The sequence below is a fragment of the Martes martes genome (assembly GCF_963455335.1).
Source record: "Martes martes genome assembly, chromosome: 2".
NCBI lineage: Eukaryota > Metazoa > Chordata > Mammalia > Carnivora > Mustelidae > Martes > Martes martes.
In genome coordinates, this window is record NC_137889.1 from 3,413,585 (window position 1) to 3,429,997 (window position 16,413).

General features: G+C 39.1%; 1 protein-coding gene across 1 annotated transcript in view; it reads right to left on the reverse strand.

The window, feature by feature from the left end:
• The window catches only part of CSMD1 (CUB and Sushi multiple domains 1), a gene marked incomplete at both ends in the record, with an annotated part of 1,981,616 nt that overhangs the window by 588,363 nt on the left and 1,376,840 nt on the right, over positions 1-16,413 (reverse strand). The window contains one exon of the mRNA XM_080796866.1: positions 469-556. Coding sequence (XP_080652992.1) covers positions 469-556 — 88 coding nt within the window. The remainder of the gene's footprint in view (positions 1-468; positions 557-16,413) is intronic.

Here is a 16,413-nt window from a genome sequence, read left to right on the forward strand (position 1 = left end):
AGTCCTTTTAGTAAAATGAATCATAACATTTTCTGAAAAAAAAATTGCATTGACTGTAATTTATATTCATTATTCTAGAACCTGAATGAGGTAATTGTGAGGCTATAGGTAAATTTTTGCTCCATTTATTTTTTAAAACATCAACCAAAATGCATTAGAATATGGGAAGGTAATTAATTAAAAAGAGGAGAAAAAAATTCTGGAGACAAATTTTGATCATACATATTTAGGATTAAATTTTTAGGACTGATTCACATACTGAAAAGCATCCACACTACAACATGTGTAAGTTTTCAACACAATATGCTTTAGAGTTTTACAGATAATATAGCTGCAGAATAATTGAGAAGTTGTATCTTTAATTCTTTAATTCAAAAGGACACAGTAGTTAAGGATAACAAATAGAAATTATGTACATGTAAGTATTTGAAAATAGCATGGTTTTCAAATAACCCATGTATCACCTACCTGAAGTCAGAACCTGCTCTTCTACCATTCTCTGGAATCCCAGGATCCGGACACATGTCAGAAACCAATGCAACACCTCCTTGACTCACTAGAATAGAGAGAAACATTCTTGTAATTTTGTGTAGCTGTTGGGGAAATCGTCAGAGAATAAATTGATGTTAAGCAGGCGTGATTCTTAAATTATGATAACTTAAATAAAACTGTGGTTTATTTAGAATTAAGACACTTTAGCTATATTAACATGAATCTTTATTCTTACGTCTGAAAAAGGCTTCTTACCCAGTGAAAGGATGCCAGCATGGTTTAGTTAGAACCCTTCTTCTATGAAGTGGGCAAAATTTAGTTTTGAAAAATGTATTTGCTCATTATGGACAACTTTATGACAGGTCACAGCAACAGCATGATGGGAAAAAAGAGCAGAGTGGTGAAAGTGTCAAAGCTTATACAGAAGAAAGTCTTCATCCACAATCCATGAATAAAGTGAAGAAACAAATTATCTGTTCACACCTATACAAGAGGCAGGTTAAATAAAACTCCTTTTTATGTTTTCAACATTGAACATGTTTATCACTGAGCCAAAAAACCCAAATACTGTTCTTTTATAGACATGCTGCTTTTTCTCCTGAATCTGTTCCGGGAAGAGCCTTCCCTCCTATTGGGATGATATACAGTCACGGTACTTCAATGATTTTAAAGTACTCACTTGCTCATTGGATAGGATAACTGCTACTCAAACACTCATCCAATCCTATCTAAGCTGTCTAATGCAACCAAGACAAGTCCTTCATTCTTTCCAGAAATTTGCTCAGCCATGGGCCTGTGACCCATTCCATTCAGTGCGGCATGAGGGGAAGTCTGTAGCCATGCCCCTGGGAAGACATTCCAGGGAGCCAAGAGAGACCATCTCTGTTTTTATTTGGATGTTACTGTGTCTGGATTTTGAATGTGGAAGATTTGGTACCATTTTGCTAAGTTCCAAAGATGGGAACAATAATATGGATGTGATAAAAGATATATAGAAAGAATCAGGACCCTTGATGTCATAGTCGAGACAGAATATTTACTAATTCCGAAATTATCCTATCTCAACATCCTGTTGGATAATTCTTATTTCCTACAGCTTAAGCCCATTTGAATAGATGATTTTATTATCTGCATATGTATATACAGATAATAGCTGTGTTTATATGTCCATAATACATATAATATATAAATAATACTATCATATATATATGTGTGTGTGTGTGTATATATACATATATATATACACACATATATAACTTCCCCACATATATTTTATATGATTCTGTAAGAAGGAAATACAGATACCTGGATAAATATTGAAATCCTTAAAAGCATTTTTTAAAACTATGCATAAAAAAGTGATGATAATTATATCAAGATTCAGTTTTCCTTGCTCAGTTAGGATGAACCTGGGATATGGACGTAATCCCACATTAACTACAAGTGTTTCTAGAACACATTAAATAAATGCATTCTTAGGAAGCTGCATTCATTATTCCAAATTAGTTCATCTATATTTCTTACAGCTCTTAATTGAGATTTTTATATCATCTAAAAATCCTTTAACAGTATGGTGTGAGAAATGGATTCAACTCTCAAACTTTCTTTCCCACACATTTGCTCTTCTCATGATCATTTAAAAATAATCCAGCACGTAGGGCAGTGACATCAGTAATATTGTGGAACAGAAAGCTCCAGGCTCTCTTTCTGCCATGGAAACACCAAATAAAAACTACAGAGGGAATAAAGTAACTTTTTAGGAGCTCTGGAAACCAGTCAGAGGATGATAGCCGCCAAGTGAATATCCAGTGAAGAAAAAGCCACATTCATAATAGCTGGAGAGTTCATGAAAGTTTAACTTACTCTTACCCCATACCTTCCCTGACATGGCACAGTGGCCTCATTCCTGGTTCCCTCAGTGAGGATGAAGAAGCAAAGAGAAAATTGTTTGCAATATTCTGGTCTGTGGGCTACATGAAAGATTTCTTTCCCCCTGTGCCTGTCGTGGAGCTCAGATGGGGCATAGCAGCCAGAAGCCACGGAAGGCACGGTGGCCTGCTACGTGTAGAGAGTGCTCAGCGACCACAGCCATGCAGGCACCTGGGGCCAAGAAATTACAGGCAGAAGAATGTAACAGAATAGCTAAGATCCTGAGATGCTGGAGTGAGGCTTTTGGGGAAAATAAGATATTTTGAAGCATCTGAATGGGGCACTGGAAAAGCACACACACAGACCCGGAAAGGACACATTCCCAGACAAGACTAAGAAGACCTTAAGTCTTCATGCTAGGCTAGCCTTCAGGTTCAGTGGATCACTAATTTTTAAAGTCTTCCACAATATTCTGCAAAACTGGGAAAGGTAGCTGTTTCTTCCCAAAGCAGTTTTTCACAAAGATCACAAGGCATTCAAAAAACTGAAAAATGTGTGCAATTCAGATGAATAAAATTAATCTCCAGAAATAGTCCCTGAAGAAACACATGCATCAGACTTACTAGACAAAGACTTTAAAACAACTGTCTTAAATATGAATTTTGAGGAAATTTGAGGAAAGACATAAATATACAAATCCTAGGAGCTACACAGATTCCAAGTAGGACAAACTCAAACAGCTCACAATGGGACACATAATCAAACTGTAAAGAGATAAAGACAAAGAAAGAATCTTGAAAGCAGAAAAAGAAAAACATCTCATCACCAAGAGACCCCCCGGCAGTTTTCTCAGCAGAAAAGTGGTAGGACAGAAGGCAGTAAGAGGAAATATTTAAGTGCTGAAAGAAAAAAAAAAAAAAAGCTATTTACAGAGAATTCTATATCCAGCAAAACTTTCTGAAAGAATGAAGGAAATATTAAGACACTACCAGACCAAACACCACCACCACCACCAACAACAACAGCAAAAGACAAATAAACAAAAACAAACAAACAAATAAAAAAACTAAAAAAGCAAAGAGGATTCATTACTTATAGGTCTGCTCTATAAGAAATGTTAAAGGGTGTCCATCAAATTGAAATGAAAGGACACTGGACAATAACTGAAAACAATATGAAAACATGAAGTTCTCTTGTAAAGATAAATATAGAAAGAAGTATTTTAAAAATCCACTATTTTGTCATTTTGATTCACAACTCCATGTAAAAAATTCTCTACATGATTCAAAAGATAAATGCATAAAATATTATAAATATGCATTAGTAGGTATACAGTATACAGAGATGTGATTTGTGACATCAGGAGCACAAGGTGGTGGTGAGGGAACTGTGAAGGAATATAACTTTGTGACTGAAGTTAGTTGATATCAGTTTAAGACAGACTGTTGTAACTTTAGGATCTTATGTGTAATTCTCACAGCAAACATAAAGAAGATATCTATCGAATATGCAAAAAAGGAAATGAGAAAGGAATCCTAATAGGTCAGAAGAAAAATTAACTGAACACAAAGGAAGATGGTAATGGAAGAAATGACAGACAAGAGTGCTGTAAGGCAAACAGGAAACAAATAAAAGTGGTAAAAATAAGTGCCTTCCAATCCGTACTTTCTTTAAATGTAAATGGAATCAACGGAATGTATGGTTTGAATTGTTTCCCCTCCACATTCATATGTTGAATCCCTAACCCCCATTCCTCAGAACGTGACTGCACTGGTGAGAGGGTTTTTGAGGAGGTGACTAAGTTAGAATGAAGTCATTAGGGTGGGTGTATTCCAGTAAGAGGGGTGTCCTTATAAATGGAGAATTGGACACATACACAGAGGGAAGACCATCTGAAGACACATGGACAAGAAAACCATCTACAAGTCAAGGAGAGAGCCGTCACGTGAAAAACCCTGCCAACAGCTGGGTCGTAACTTCCTGCCTCCGGAATTCTGAGGAAATAAACTTCTGTTGGTTAAGTCACTCAATTGGTGATTTGTCGCTCTAGCGGGCTAATATACTCCTCAGTTAAAGACATAGTTTGGCAAAATGGATAAACAAGAACAAACCAGGATACAACCGTATGCTGCCCACAAGAGACTCACTTTCTGTCTAGGGACATGCAGAGGTTAAGGGGAAGAGGGGCCAGATTCATAGAACCAGGATGGAGAATGCTGGTTTCTCAAGGCATAGGGAGAAAGGCCTGCGGAATTACCGTTTAATAGGCATAGAGTTTCAGTAGGGAAGCTACAGTGTTTCTGAGAGGGATGGTGGTGACAGGTGGGGGACAATGTGAATGCACTGAAAGCCACAAATCATATGCAAAGAAAATATTTCATGTGGTAAACTTTATGTTATTTGTATATTGCCACAGTTGTGTGTGTATGTGTGTGCATCCTAACAAGTTATAAATCTATGTCCTATCAGCAAATCAACTTATATCAATCTGATGGTTCTAGAACATTCCTCTTTAGCCACATTTTTACTTTTTGTGGTTTCAGTTACCTAGGGTCAACCATGGTCCAAAAGCAGGTGACCTAAATCCTAAAGCTATATCACAACTCCTATACATTCACCTCAATTCATCTCATCATGTAGGCATTTTATCATCTTACATTATCACCAGAAGAGGAAGGGTGAGTACAGGACAATAAATTATTTTAAAAGAGAGAGAGAGACAATATTCACATAGCTTTCATTAGATAATATTGTTGAAATTGGTCTATTTTATTAGTAGTAATTGTTAGTCTGTCACTGTGCCTGAATTAATAAAATTAAACTTTATCGTATCTGTGTACGTTTAGTGCGTAGGGGGTCCCATACCGTCCATGGTTTCGAGCATCCATTTGGAATCTGGGAATGTATCCCTTACAGAGAAGGGGGGCATAGCTGCCCTACTTTTATCTCCAGCCCCATGGTTTCATAGTCTATACTATGTGCTAGGGCAGAGTTCTCAATCAGTAAGCAGTGGTCTCTTAATCAGTCTCTGAAATTGATTTCCCAAAGAGACCTCAATTCCCAGTGCAGAATATTACTTGTGCAATGTTTTTCCTGTTATCGTCACTTAGATGTGTCCTGTTTACCCCCAAGCACAATGGTCTTTGCTGTGTCACACGAAACACCCTCATCGAGGTAAGTGGGCATCGCTGCTTTTATCAGAAGCCATCTGCCGTAGTGTGGCTCTTACTTTACTATTTTACAATAGCAAAGCTCTCTAAAACACAGCATAAAGCCTTACAAAAAAGGTCTACTTCTATTTGTCCTTCTCTGTTTTTTCTTCCATGGAATCGTAATAAAAAGAAAAGAAAGAAATTGGATGTACCCATCCAAGTCAGATCAAAACACTCTGGGTCTTTTTAAAGATACTGTCAAAGTCTCTTATTTATTCCAGAAAGGTTACTTACTTAGAATTCTGTGAGAGCACAGAATGAGTTAGACAAGCCTGAATGGCTTGCAGACGGCAGAAGATAACAGAAAAGTGATGAGAGACTAAGTATAAAATATGGCTGGTTTTCTGAAACAGAGATAGGCTTTTAATGGGATAATGACAACAAAGACATGGTGACGGACAGGTTATGTACAAATAAACAATAAGCTCCATAAATCCCAACTACCCATCCCATCAGCATCATGACCAATTAATTTCCCTAAGAACTGAAGCTTTAAAGCTGGAACGCGTCGTGGAGCTCAGTCGGCTTCAAGCAGGATCCCCAGTGCCTCAGAGAAATGCTTTCGAGAGAGGATTTCCTCGGTTGAATATCATTTTAACTCCAATTTTGTCAAATTACATCCTTTCAAATCTCATGGGACACATGCCACGGATATTAATAAATATATAAAACTTTAGTCAAAACCTTGCAGATAAAAATCAAAACTGGAAACATCCGATGGGTATTAACTAAAACTCAAACAAGATGTAAAACTATGCAAATGGCTGAACGGATCCAGATTAGACAGTTTGTAAAATGCTTTGTGATTTAAAATGTGTAAATTATATTAATGTATATATATTTAAATGCCTTTTTCAAAGTATCTTGATTCACAATATCAAGATTCCCATGAAGTATGTCTAGCAGGAAGATGCTGCTTCTCCCATCAAATTATCCCGCTCCTTGAGGACATGACTTGTGATTGCCAATTAAAATTCAACATAAATAAATAAATAAATAAATAAATAAATAAAATTGAAAAAAATTTTTAAAAATTCAACATTAATCTATTTGCAGCCAACTGTACAGCTAGAACAGTGCTATAGAGAAAGAAGTAACTAATAGAACAGAGGTATAAACAACTACATGTATGATAAAGGAGGTTATAGACAAATCTGTGAGGACAAGAATTACAATTAGTGTAATAATTAGGCATAATTAAAAATAAAATACTAAGAATAATAATTACAATAATGATGATGATTTTAAATTTAAATATACAATATCAGCTAGAAACCCCAAGGGTCACTTACGTATTGTGTTAGACTGAATCTATACACCCATTCTGTGAGGTGATAATAGTAAAGCCATCCTCAGAGAAAGAAAACTAGGGCCAGAGTCATGACCCTATTGATCGAAAAATCCAGTTTCTTTTCATTACATTTGCTGCGATAAGCTAATGAAACATTGTATATTCGAGAGCTTTGTACCTTAAAGTGAGGTTTTATATGACCTCCCTGATATGAGGAATTTGAAAGGCAGAGTGGCAGGTTTGGGGGGTCGGGAAGGAAAAAATGAGACAAGATGGGATCATGGGATCGGGAGGGAAACAAACCTTAAGAGACTCTTAATCTCACAAAACAAACTGAGGGTTGCCGGGGGGAGGGGGGAAGGGAGAGGGTGGCTGGGTGATGGACATTGGGGAGGGTATGTGCTATGGTGAGTGCTGTGATGTGTGTAAGCCTGACGATTCACAGACCTGTACCCCTGGGGCTAATAATACATTATATGTTAATTTAAAAAAAGATGTTATGTAGAACAAAATAATAATTCTAAAAAATTCTTAATAATAATATGCCATTTATAATGAAAAGACACTAAGTACCAAAAGGTGAAGTAAAAAGGTGTTTTCATGTATATCCGCAATCACACATACACATGGGAAGCTGTATGCTTCAAGCCATGAGGCTTCGCTCAAGTGCCATCTGGTGCCAATTTTCCTGTGGTAAAAGGACTAGGCTCAGTGGCTTTCCATAGCTGCCCATAAGCCATCTCCAGAGTACTGGAACCATGGCTTGGCTTGAAAATTAAAATAGTCATGGAAGGTGCCATTTTTGTGCTGTTGTTGTTAAAATTTAGCTTGTATACCTTTGGAATAAATAATCCAAAATAAGAGTCATTGAAAGAAAATCGGATTCTTCAGTGACATGGCTCCTGGGATATATTATAGCATATTGTTATTGTCGATACTCATTTCTTTACAGACCCAAAGATATGTGTCCGCTGGATCAATTCTGAGACTAATCCTAACCATTTTAAACCTTCAGAGAGGTGACATGTGTTTAGTTGCATAACAATAAAACACGTTGTTTTACAGAAACCATTCTGGTTGAAATTCCTTGGTAGCAATATCTCCACTCCATCAGTGACCTTTAGATGACAGACTTCCCATTCCACGCATATGTGTTTGAGGGGCACCATAAACTTCAGACTTTCCTGCTATAATCAGCTTGAAATAAGTCAACACTGACATTTCTTCCTTCCACATTTAATAGACTCAGTATTTCTTTACTGCTGTAAAAAGCAATCTCTACTTCTTGATACATTTCCTCGTTTTGATGCTCAAGAAGTTTTATCTCATCAAGAATAAAACTTATTTAGGTTAGTTCTTCCTAAAAAAACAAACCACTAACTTAACTGTTAATCTCCAAACCATTTTGCTATTGTATTAATTTATTTCGTTTAGGTATAACAAGATTATTCTTGTTTTAACAGAGTATCGTGTAGGATATTTCCACACGCATAATAGAATTTTGGGTAACTTTTCCCTGTTTCTGCTGAACACTTAGTCTTTACCAGTAATTGGTTCGATCCCAGAATAGTAAGCAAATATTTACAAGGTTTATAGAAGGAGGTAAATAAAAATTGGTGACATTTGGATTATAAAGCCTTACAAGTGCAACACTACAGTTTTAAAGAGATAGCTTACACAGAACTAAATTAGCAAAAACACATGGCTTTCGTCTACTGTTTTGGATTTCAGGTTAAAGGATCAGCAGCGAAATACCTCTCAAGCAACAGATCTTGCAGAACTTGTAGCCCCTTGTGTGAGCTTCTAGGATGACATTTTCCAAATGCCTAATTTATAGCACGACAGGAATTTTGTTTGGACTCTGTCTCTTCTTTTGTTGCATTAATTTGCTAGTTGCTGTTGTTTTGTTTTGTTTTTTAAGAAGTTGAGAGAGCTTTTCTTTTCTTTTTTAAAGATTTCATTTATTTATTTATTTGACAGAGAGAGAGATCACAAGTAGGCAGAGAGGCAGGCAGAGAAAGAGAGGAGGGAAGCAGGCTCCCCGCTGAGCAGAGAGCCTGATGTGGGGCTCGAGTCCAGGACCCTGAGATCATGACCTGAGCCGAAGGCATAGGCTTAACCCATTGGGCCACCCATGTGCTTTTTTTTTTTTTTTAATGATTTTATTTATTCATTTGACAGAGAGCAGGAGAGAGAGCCAGAGAGCACAAATGGAGGAACCAGCAGAGCAAGCAGGAGAACCTGTCTCCCTGCTGAGCAGAGAGCCCAATACAGGGCTCGATCCCAGGACCCTGAGATCATAACCTGAGCTGAAGGCAGAGGCTTAACCAACTGAGCCCCTCAGGTGCCCCAATTTGCCAACTTCTGAAACACTAGTACTTGAATGTCCACCATTAACTTTGTAGGTGTAGATTTTGCCATGCTCTCTTATTTCTAGTTTTATTGTCTACTCTTAAATCAAACTCTTAGTTTATAGCAATTCATTTTTAAAATACGTTTTAGTTCCTGGGCACCTAGGGGGTGCAGTCAGTTAATCATCAGACTCTTGATTTCAGCTCAGGTTGTGGTATCAGGTCATGAGATTGAGCCCCACATCAGGCTCCACACTCAGCATGGAGTCTGCTCGAGATTCTCTCTCTCTCTCTCTCTCTCTCTTGCTCTCTCTCTCCATACACAAACACACAAACACACACACACACACACACACACACATATTATATATGCATATACACATATATTTTTAGCTTCCAATGTAATAAAATATAATACAGGGGGCACCTGGGTGGCTCAGTGGCCTGGTCAAATGCTGTCTTTACTGTTCAAAGACCATAAATAATTAGGGACCCTGAGCCTTCGGCTCAGGTCATGATCTCAGGGTCTTGGGATTGAGCCCCGCATCGGGCTCTCTGCTCAGCAGGGAGCCTGCTTCCTCCTCTCTCTCTGTCTGCCTCTGCCTACTTGTGATCTCTCCCTCTGTCAAATAAATAAATAAAATCTTTTAAAAAATACAGTAATGAGCACATCATCAAGGAATGTTCAATATTTTAATGTTTCTCAACTGCACAACAAATAAGGACAATTGGGCTGTCACTGAAAACTTCGTGTCTTTCTAACATTATTATAACTACTACCTATGGGGATCTTATGGTACAGGTAATTTTAAATACTCCAAATTCTCTCACCATTAACATTGCCTCTTCTAGATTGTTTTTCTGCCAGAGGGAAAAACAAGTAGATTTCTTACAAGGGCTGTGATATTAATAATTATCCTTCTGACTGCTAAAATTACTATGGCAGTGAATGTTCAAAGTGGGAGTATTTTCCTCCTGTATCTTCAAATTAAACTGAGATGTTTATTTTAGTACTCAAATAAAATGAAAAATAAGAATATGTTAGTATAGAATCAGTGTAAACAGTCTCTGCAAAATGAACGGCCCTGAAATTTCTATGAAAGCCCTGGGGATTGTCATCACAGCTATCGGTCTGACTCCACGCCACCCTGAGATGTTTACTGGATGCATACTGACAGCACCAGACAGAGATGTCTCTGTGCACCTGTCTTGGCGCCCACAAAGGCATAGTGGCCATCATTTGGGGACTAGGAAGCCTTAGCTTGGGTCCCACCAGTGTCATCTCTGCCTCGGTCTCTTTTTGCAAATTTAAGGACCCTTGACTTAGGATTCTTGAAAATGGTTTAGGTCATCTTAGAAATATCTCACAGGGTCCCTAATTATTTATGGTCTTTGAACAGTAAAGACAGCATTTGACCCGGACAATTTATGATACTTTGCATGGGATGTGTGTTACCTTGCATAACTTTGAATGATGAGAAAGATAATGGTAAAAACCCCATCGATGTATATACTATGATTGATTCTGGTATATATCTATATCTATATCTTTATATATATAAAGATACTTTATTTAAATGATATAAGCCTTAGTTGTCAATTCTTAGATTTCAAAAATAGGAAATACATATCCAAGTGATGAGTACCCATAGAAAATGTCTTTCTCATAGTATTGTAGAAGTGATTTCAGAACCTTATGTTTAGACAGTCTGACTGGGGTGCTGGTGGCTCAGTGGGTTGACCATCAGATTCGGCTGCAGCTCAGGTCAGGACCTCAGAGGTGTGGGATCCAGCCCTGCATCGGGCTCCACAACCAGCAAGTGGTCTACTTGAGGTTCCCTACCTCCCTCTGTCCCTCCCCCCTACTCTCTCTCTAAAATAAATCAATAAATCTTTAAAAAAATAAAGGCATTCTAACACAGTAAATACAAATTCTATAAACATGTATCACACACTATGTGTATATTTATCACATATATGTATTTCATATGTATCCCACTATTAATTGACTTAGATTTTACATAAAATAAATATAAGTGGTCGAGCACATGTATATTTATAACTATATATTTGCTTATATAAAATAGTTTCGCATAAATAGTATTAATACTGATAAATCAATGCTACTTGATATAAATGTTATGTGTATCACCTATATTTCTGTAATATACAACATTTATCAATATTTGCTGACAGTAATACTATATAATAAAAAATACTTAATATTTTTAAAGTATTTTAAGAGATGACAAATGTTAAAATCTCTCAGAATTTATGTGATATACATAGTTTAACATTATAATTAATATATCAATAAATCAAATTGTTTTGGTCTCTCAAAATTCTCCCTATCCCAGATGTGTATGGGAAATTTCACTCTGCGTATTGTCCAGATGTTCTGAAAATGTATAAATAAGAAGGAGAACACAGTTTGTGACTATTACAAAATACATTTCTTGCAGCATGGCCACAGTCATTTTGAAAATCCAAAGGTACAAATACTTGGAAGAAATAATAATGATATATTATGTTCATAATGCTTCAATTTTATAAATTATGAATAATTAAGTTATACTTCTTTAAATCAATAATGACCTATCACCTGTGACTCTGAGTTCTTGGATTTTTTTTAAAGATTTTATTTATTTGAGAGAGAGCGAGAATGAGCAGTGGGAAGGGGTGGAGGAAGAGAGAGAGACAGAGGCAGACTCCCATCTGAGCAGGAAGCCTGATGTGGGGCTTGATCCCAGGATCCCAGGATCAGGACCTGAACAGAAGGCAGAGGTTTAACCCACTGGGTCACCCAGGCCCCTCAGGATACGGGGGGATCTTAAGTGGATATCACCAAGGTAAAGAAGCCAATCTGAAAAGATAACATACTGTTGATCCCAGCTGTTCAACGTTCTGGAAGAGGCCAAACCATGGAGAAGCAAAACGATCAGTGGTTGCCAGGTGTACAGAAGGGGGAAGGATGTGCGGGCAGAGCACAGAGGATCTGTGGGGACGTGAAAGGGCTCTGAATAATACTATAAGGGCAGATACATGTCTTTACACATTCGTCCAAGCCCGTAGAACATACAACACTGAGTGAATTCCCGTGTAAACTATGGGCTTTGGGTGATGACGACATGCCAAGATAGGTTCATTGGTTGCACCAAGTGCATCGTCTGCTGGGAGTCCCCCCGATGGTGGGGGAGGCTGTGCCTGTGCAGGGGAGAGAAGTATATGGGAAATCTCTGTGCTTTCTCCTCAATTTTGTTATGCAACTAAAAATGTTCCAAAAAGAGTCTTCACATCAAATAACAGAAGGGGAAACGAAAGAAAATAAAGAAGAAAGGCAGAAGTGATCGGAAGGAAAAGAGAAAAAGGCAAGGATGCAGTGGGGGGGGGGTGGGTAACAAAACGAAAGGAAACAAGAATTCTAACCTGCGCGTGAAGGACCTCAAGGCTTGAGGCACAGACGAATCGGGATGCGTCAAGAGGAGTCCGGGGCTGCCGGAGAGGGGGGCACCCGGCATAGGAACAGAATGAGCGAAGGCACGGACAGCAGAATGAGTACGGGAAGGCCACACAGCAGAGGAGAATCGCTCAGAAAGCGGGACTGACAAATATGGAGAAGCCAGGTCAGGCACCGAGGTGATGTTGCAGCTCTGAAGCTTTTTGAGTGAGGATCTTCATGAGAGGCGGAGTCTTACTTCTTTCTTGGGTATCATTTCATCTATGCATCCCACATGACATTCAGATGGGTTCTCCTTCACTACCTACGTGTGTGTGTTTAGTTACACACGGTTCTAATTTGAAAGTTGAATGATGAACTGTGTACGCACAGAGAGTCAAATAGATACATTTTGAAATATTGTATGTGAACCCTGAGTTAGATTTTTACTTTTGTAAGTAGTACCTAGCATGGGAGTTTAATTAATCAACATTTTTATGTTTCTTTAGAAAATGGAACTTTGGAAACCAGTGGAAAAGACACCTCGAAGCTAATCTGGCAACATCTCTCCTACCAATAGGACAAAATATAATTCCTGCTAAGTGAAGGAAAGTAATCAGGTATCATTACTAAAGGATACAGACTGAAAAATAAAATATAGGGCTTGTGTTAGAAACACCACAGGAAATTACTAATTAAAAAGTTAAATAATAGGGTCCAGGTGTTTGTTTTTCAGTCCTGGAGACTGAAGTGCAGAAAAGCCAAGTGGCTGTCAGTCTGTGGTGGTAGCAGAGCCGGGATTGAGGATGGATGCTCACTGGCCGCAGGACCTTGGGTGAGGTCCTTACTCAACCTCTATGAGCCTCTGTGTTCTCATCTGAAACACCTACCATGCAACCTTCTCGTGAAGCTTTAATGATGGTTCAGGCAATCTGCTGGGCACTGCTCAATAAAGACAATATTACTACCATATTTGTTCCTCTCCTCTTCTCCTGCAAAAGCTCTAGGCAAAATTATTTTAGTGTGTTCTTTCAACTCTAATATTCTGTGAGTCTGTCTCTAGGATTCTCATCCTTGGGGAAATTTCAGCCAGGGATGTTATGAAACACAAATTTCCTTTATAAAAGATTAGGGGAAGACAAAAATCCCACACAGAAAGAATACAGGTAAAATAATATTATACTGACAGCAACATGCACTTCTCATGAAGTAAAAAAAAAGAAAGAAACAAAGAAAGAAAGATTATTTGCATAATGTAAGCAAAGGCTCAGAAATATACTGGAATTGTCATTCAAAAACACAGGGTTTAGTGTCTTGTAACTCAAATAGATCTAGTTGTATGGGAAATCAGGCCTTTCAACTTAGACGTAAGTGGATTTGAAATTTTGTTTGTACAGCATTTGTAGTGGTTTCCTATAGTGTTATTGTGTTATATTTAAAAGCCAACAAGACATGTTAACATATTTTTTTGAAGAGACTATGCATTTTTATTCACAAGCAGCAAACAATTCAAACGATTATTTCTGTGATATGCTAGAGTAATCCAAATCACCATGGAAATAACACTTGAAAATAGAAATAGGAAGTTAATCGTGGCCGATTTCATTCAGGTCGTCATCATCGTTCAGCAGCACGGTGACCGAAGGCCCCATAGAGGGAGGCCCTGCCTTCGCCTCCTGGAGGCTTAACAAGGAGACCTCATGGAGAAAACGCCAAGCAATGAAAACGTAAAGCAGTATGCAGTTACAGCTTGGAATCTGTCCCATGAGGAAAAGGACAAACATGCCTAGAGAGAGTGGAGGGAGCCCCCGATTCAGGATGGGGTCCTTCACTCTGGCTACTCCTAGAAGACTGGTTGGGAAGGTCAAGCAGAGAGAGGCGGACAGACGGAGGAAGCTGTCCGCGGAGTTCAGATGAGACATGGTAGAGGCTTGCATGGGCACGGTGGTTCAGAGCCCCTGACAGATCTCATTGTGTTGGATGGGAAATGGAAAAGATTTAGTAACTGATTTGGTCATCAGGATTGAAGAAAATGCATTTATTTGTCTGAAGAACTCAGTAAAGGGGGTCATCAGTTCCCGTGCAGGGGAATGAGAGAGGAGAGCAGAGGACGCTCACAATGCTAACCTTTCCATGCTCATCTGCTAAACGGCAGTTGCCAGCAGCCCAGTGCATAGATCAGCTACACTGTGGGATGTGCGTGTCTGGACTGGGAGGAGGGATCTACTACCGAAACACGGGATTCGTTACCATAGAGGTGATATTTAAAACCATGGGAACCGCTGATGTGATCTCAAAGGGGATTCCAGCACTGTTTTATCCTCAAACAAGTTTGTTCTTGGCCTGGGCTAGTCCTTCTCTCTGAAATACCCTTCAGCCCCACCTTCACACGATGCCTTCTTCTTAGTAGATCGAGATCAGCCCAAATCTGCCTCCCAGAGAAGGCCTCCATCACCATCCTGGCTACACTAGCAACCTCCACACGCCCTCATAGCCCTTCACACTATTGAAATTACATCCGTTATGCATTTGGGACCCTTCCTACATCACACAAGTCTCTTGGTTGCAGAGATTTTTCTGTCCTGTTCGTTAGTCTGCCCCCCAGCATCTCGCAGGGACTGGCACACAGTAGGACCACGCTACCGACGAGCTGATGGCTGATTCAAGAAACAACAGAAGCCAGGCAATAGCGGAGTCTGGGGCGGTTGAGCATGTCGAGGTCAAGAACCGGTAGACAAGCAGCAGAGGCCTGAGAAGGAGCAGACGGAGAGGCGGCACGGAGTGCCCCGGGAGCCGATAAGAGAACATTCAAGACGAGAGGGCTGTGAACAGTTTGCAATGAGGCTAAGAGGTTAAGTACACAGAAGATTAAAACGTATCTACCGGTTTGACAACACTGGAGATCACTGGTGATTTTAGCAAATTCAGTTCAGGTCAAATAATGAAAAACCAAAGTCGCTGGGTGGAGGAAGGGGACTTAGCTGTCTGAGGGAAACGTTCTAGGTATAGCTTTTGAGTAAATAAAGTATTCTCAAAGGATTTATCTTGAAGGGAATTGGGATTTTTCCGCTTCAGGTACTAACAGGTACACGAGCAACCCGAGAGACTTAATCTATCTTTAAAACTTGAATTCTCGCCTGCTCCCAAGATACTCTGGCTCTCGCTTCGAGAGACCAAGGAAGGAAACAGTCTGGGAGAGTCGCCTCTTCCTGCCCTTTCAGACTGCAACTGAGCAGCCCTCAGGTTACGAGCTGCAGAATTAGAATACTGATTCCACAACCGTGGGCAAACCCACCAGTGATTTCCCACTATTGGTATAAAAATGTGATTGTTTTCCTATTTAGATTTTGTTACTGGTTTTTTTTTTGAAAGATTTTTATTTATTTATCTGACAGACAGAGATCACAAGTAGGTGAGAGGCAGGCAGAGAGAGAGGGGGAAGCAGGCTCCCCGTTGAGCAGAGAGCCCGATGTGGGGCTCGATCCCAAGACCCTGGGATCATGACCTGAGCCGAAGGCAGAGGCTTAACCCACTGAGCCACCCAGGCGCCCCTGTTACTGTTGTTTTTATGATCACCAGGAGAAAACTGAGCAAGGCTTTTCTTTACAATTCTCGGTAGAGAAGACTGATATAATATAAATGCAAAAGCTTATTGCAAGATTAAAAATACTTAGGCAGTTAAGGGAAAAAAAAAAAAGCTACGATTTCTAGTACTAGCTTGTAACTGTGTGGTGCTACAACCGCTGTGCAGAGCAAAGGTCA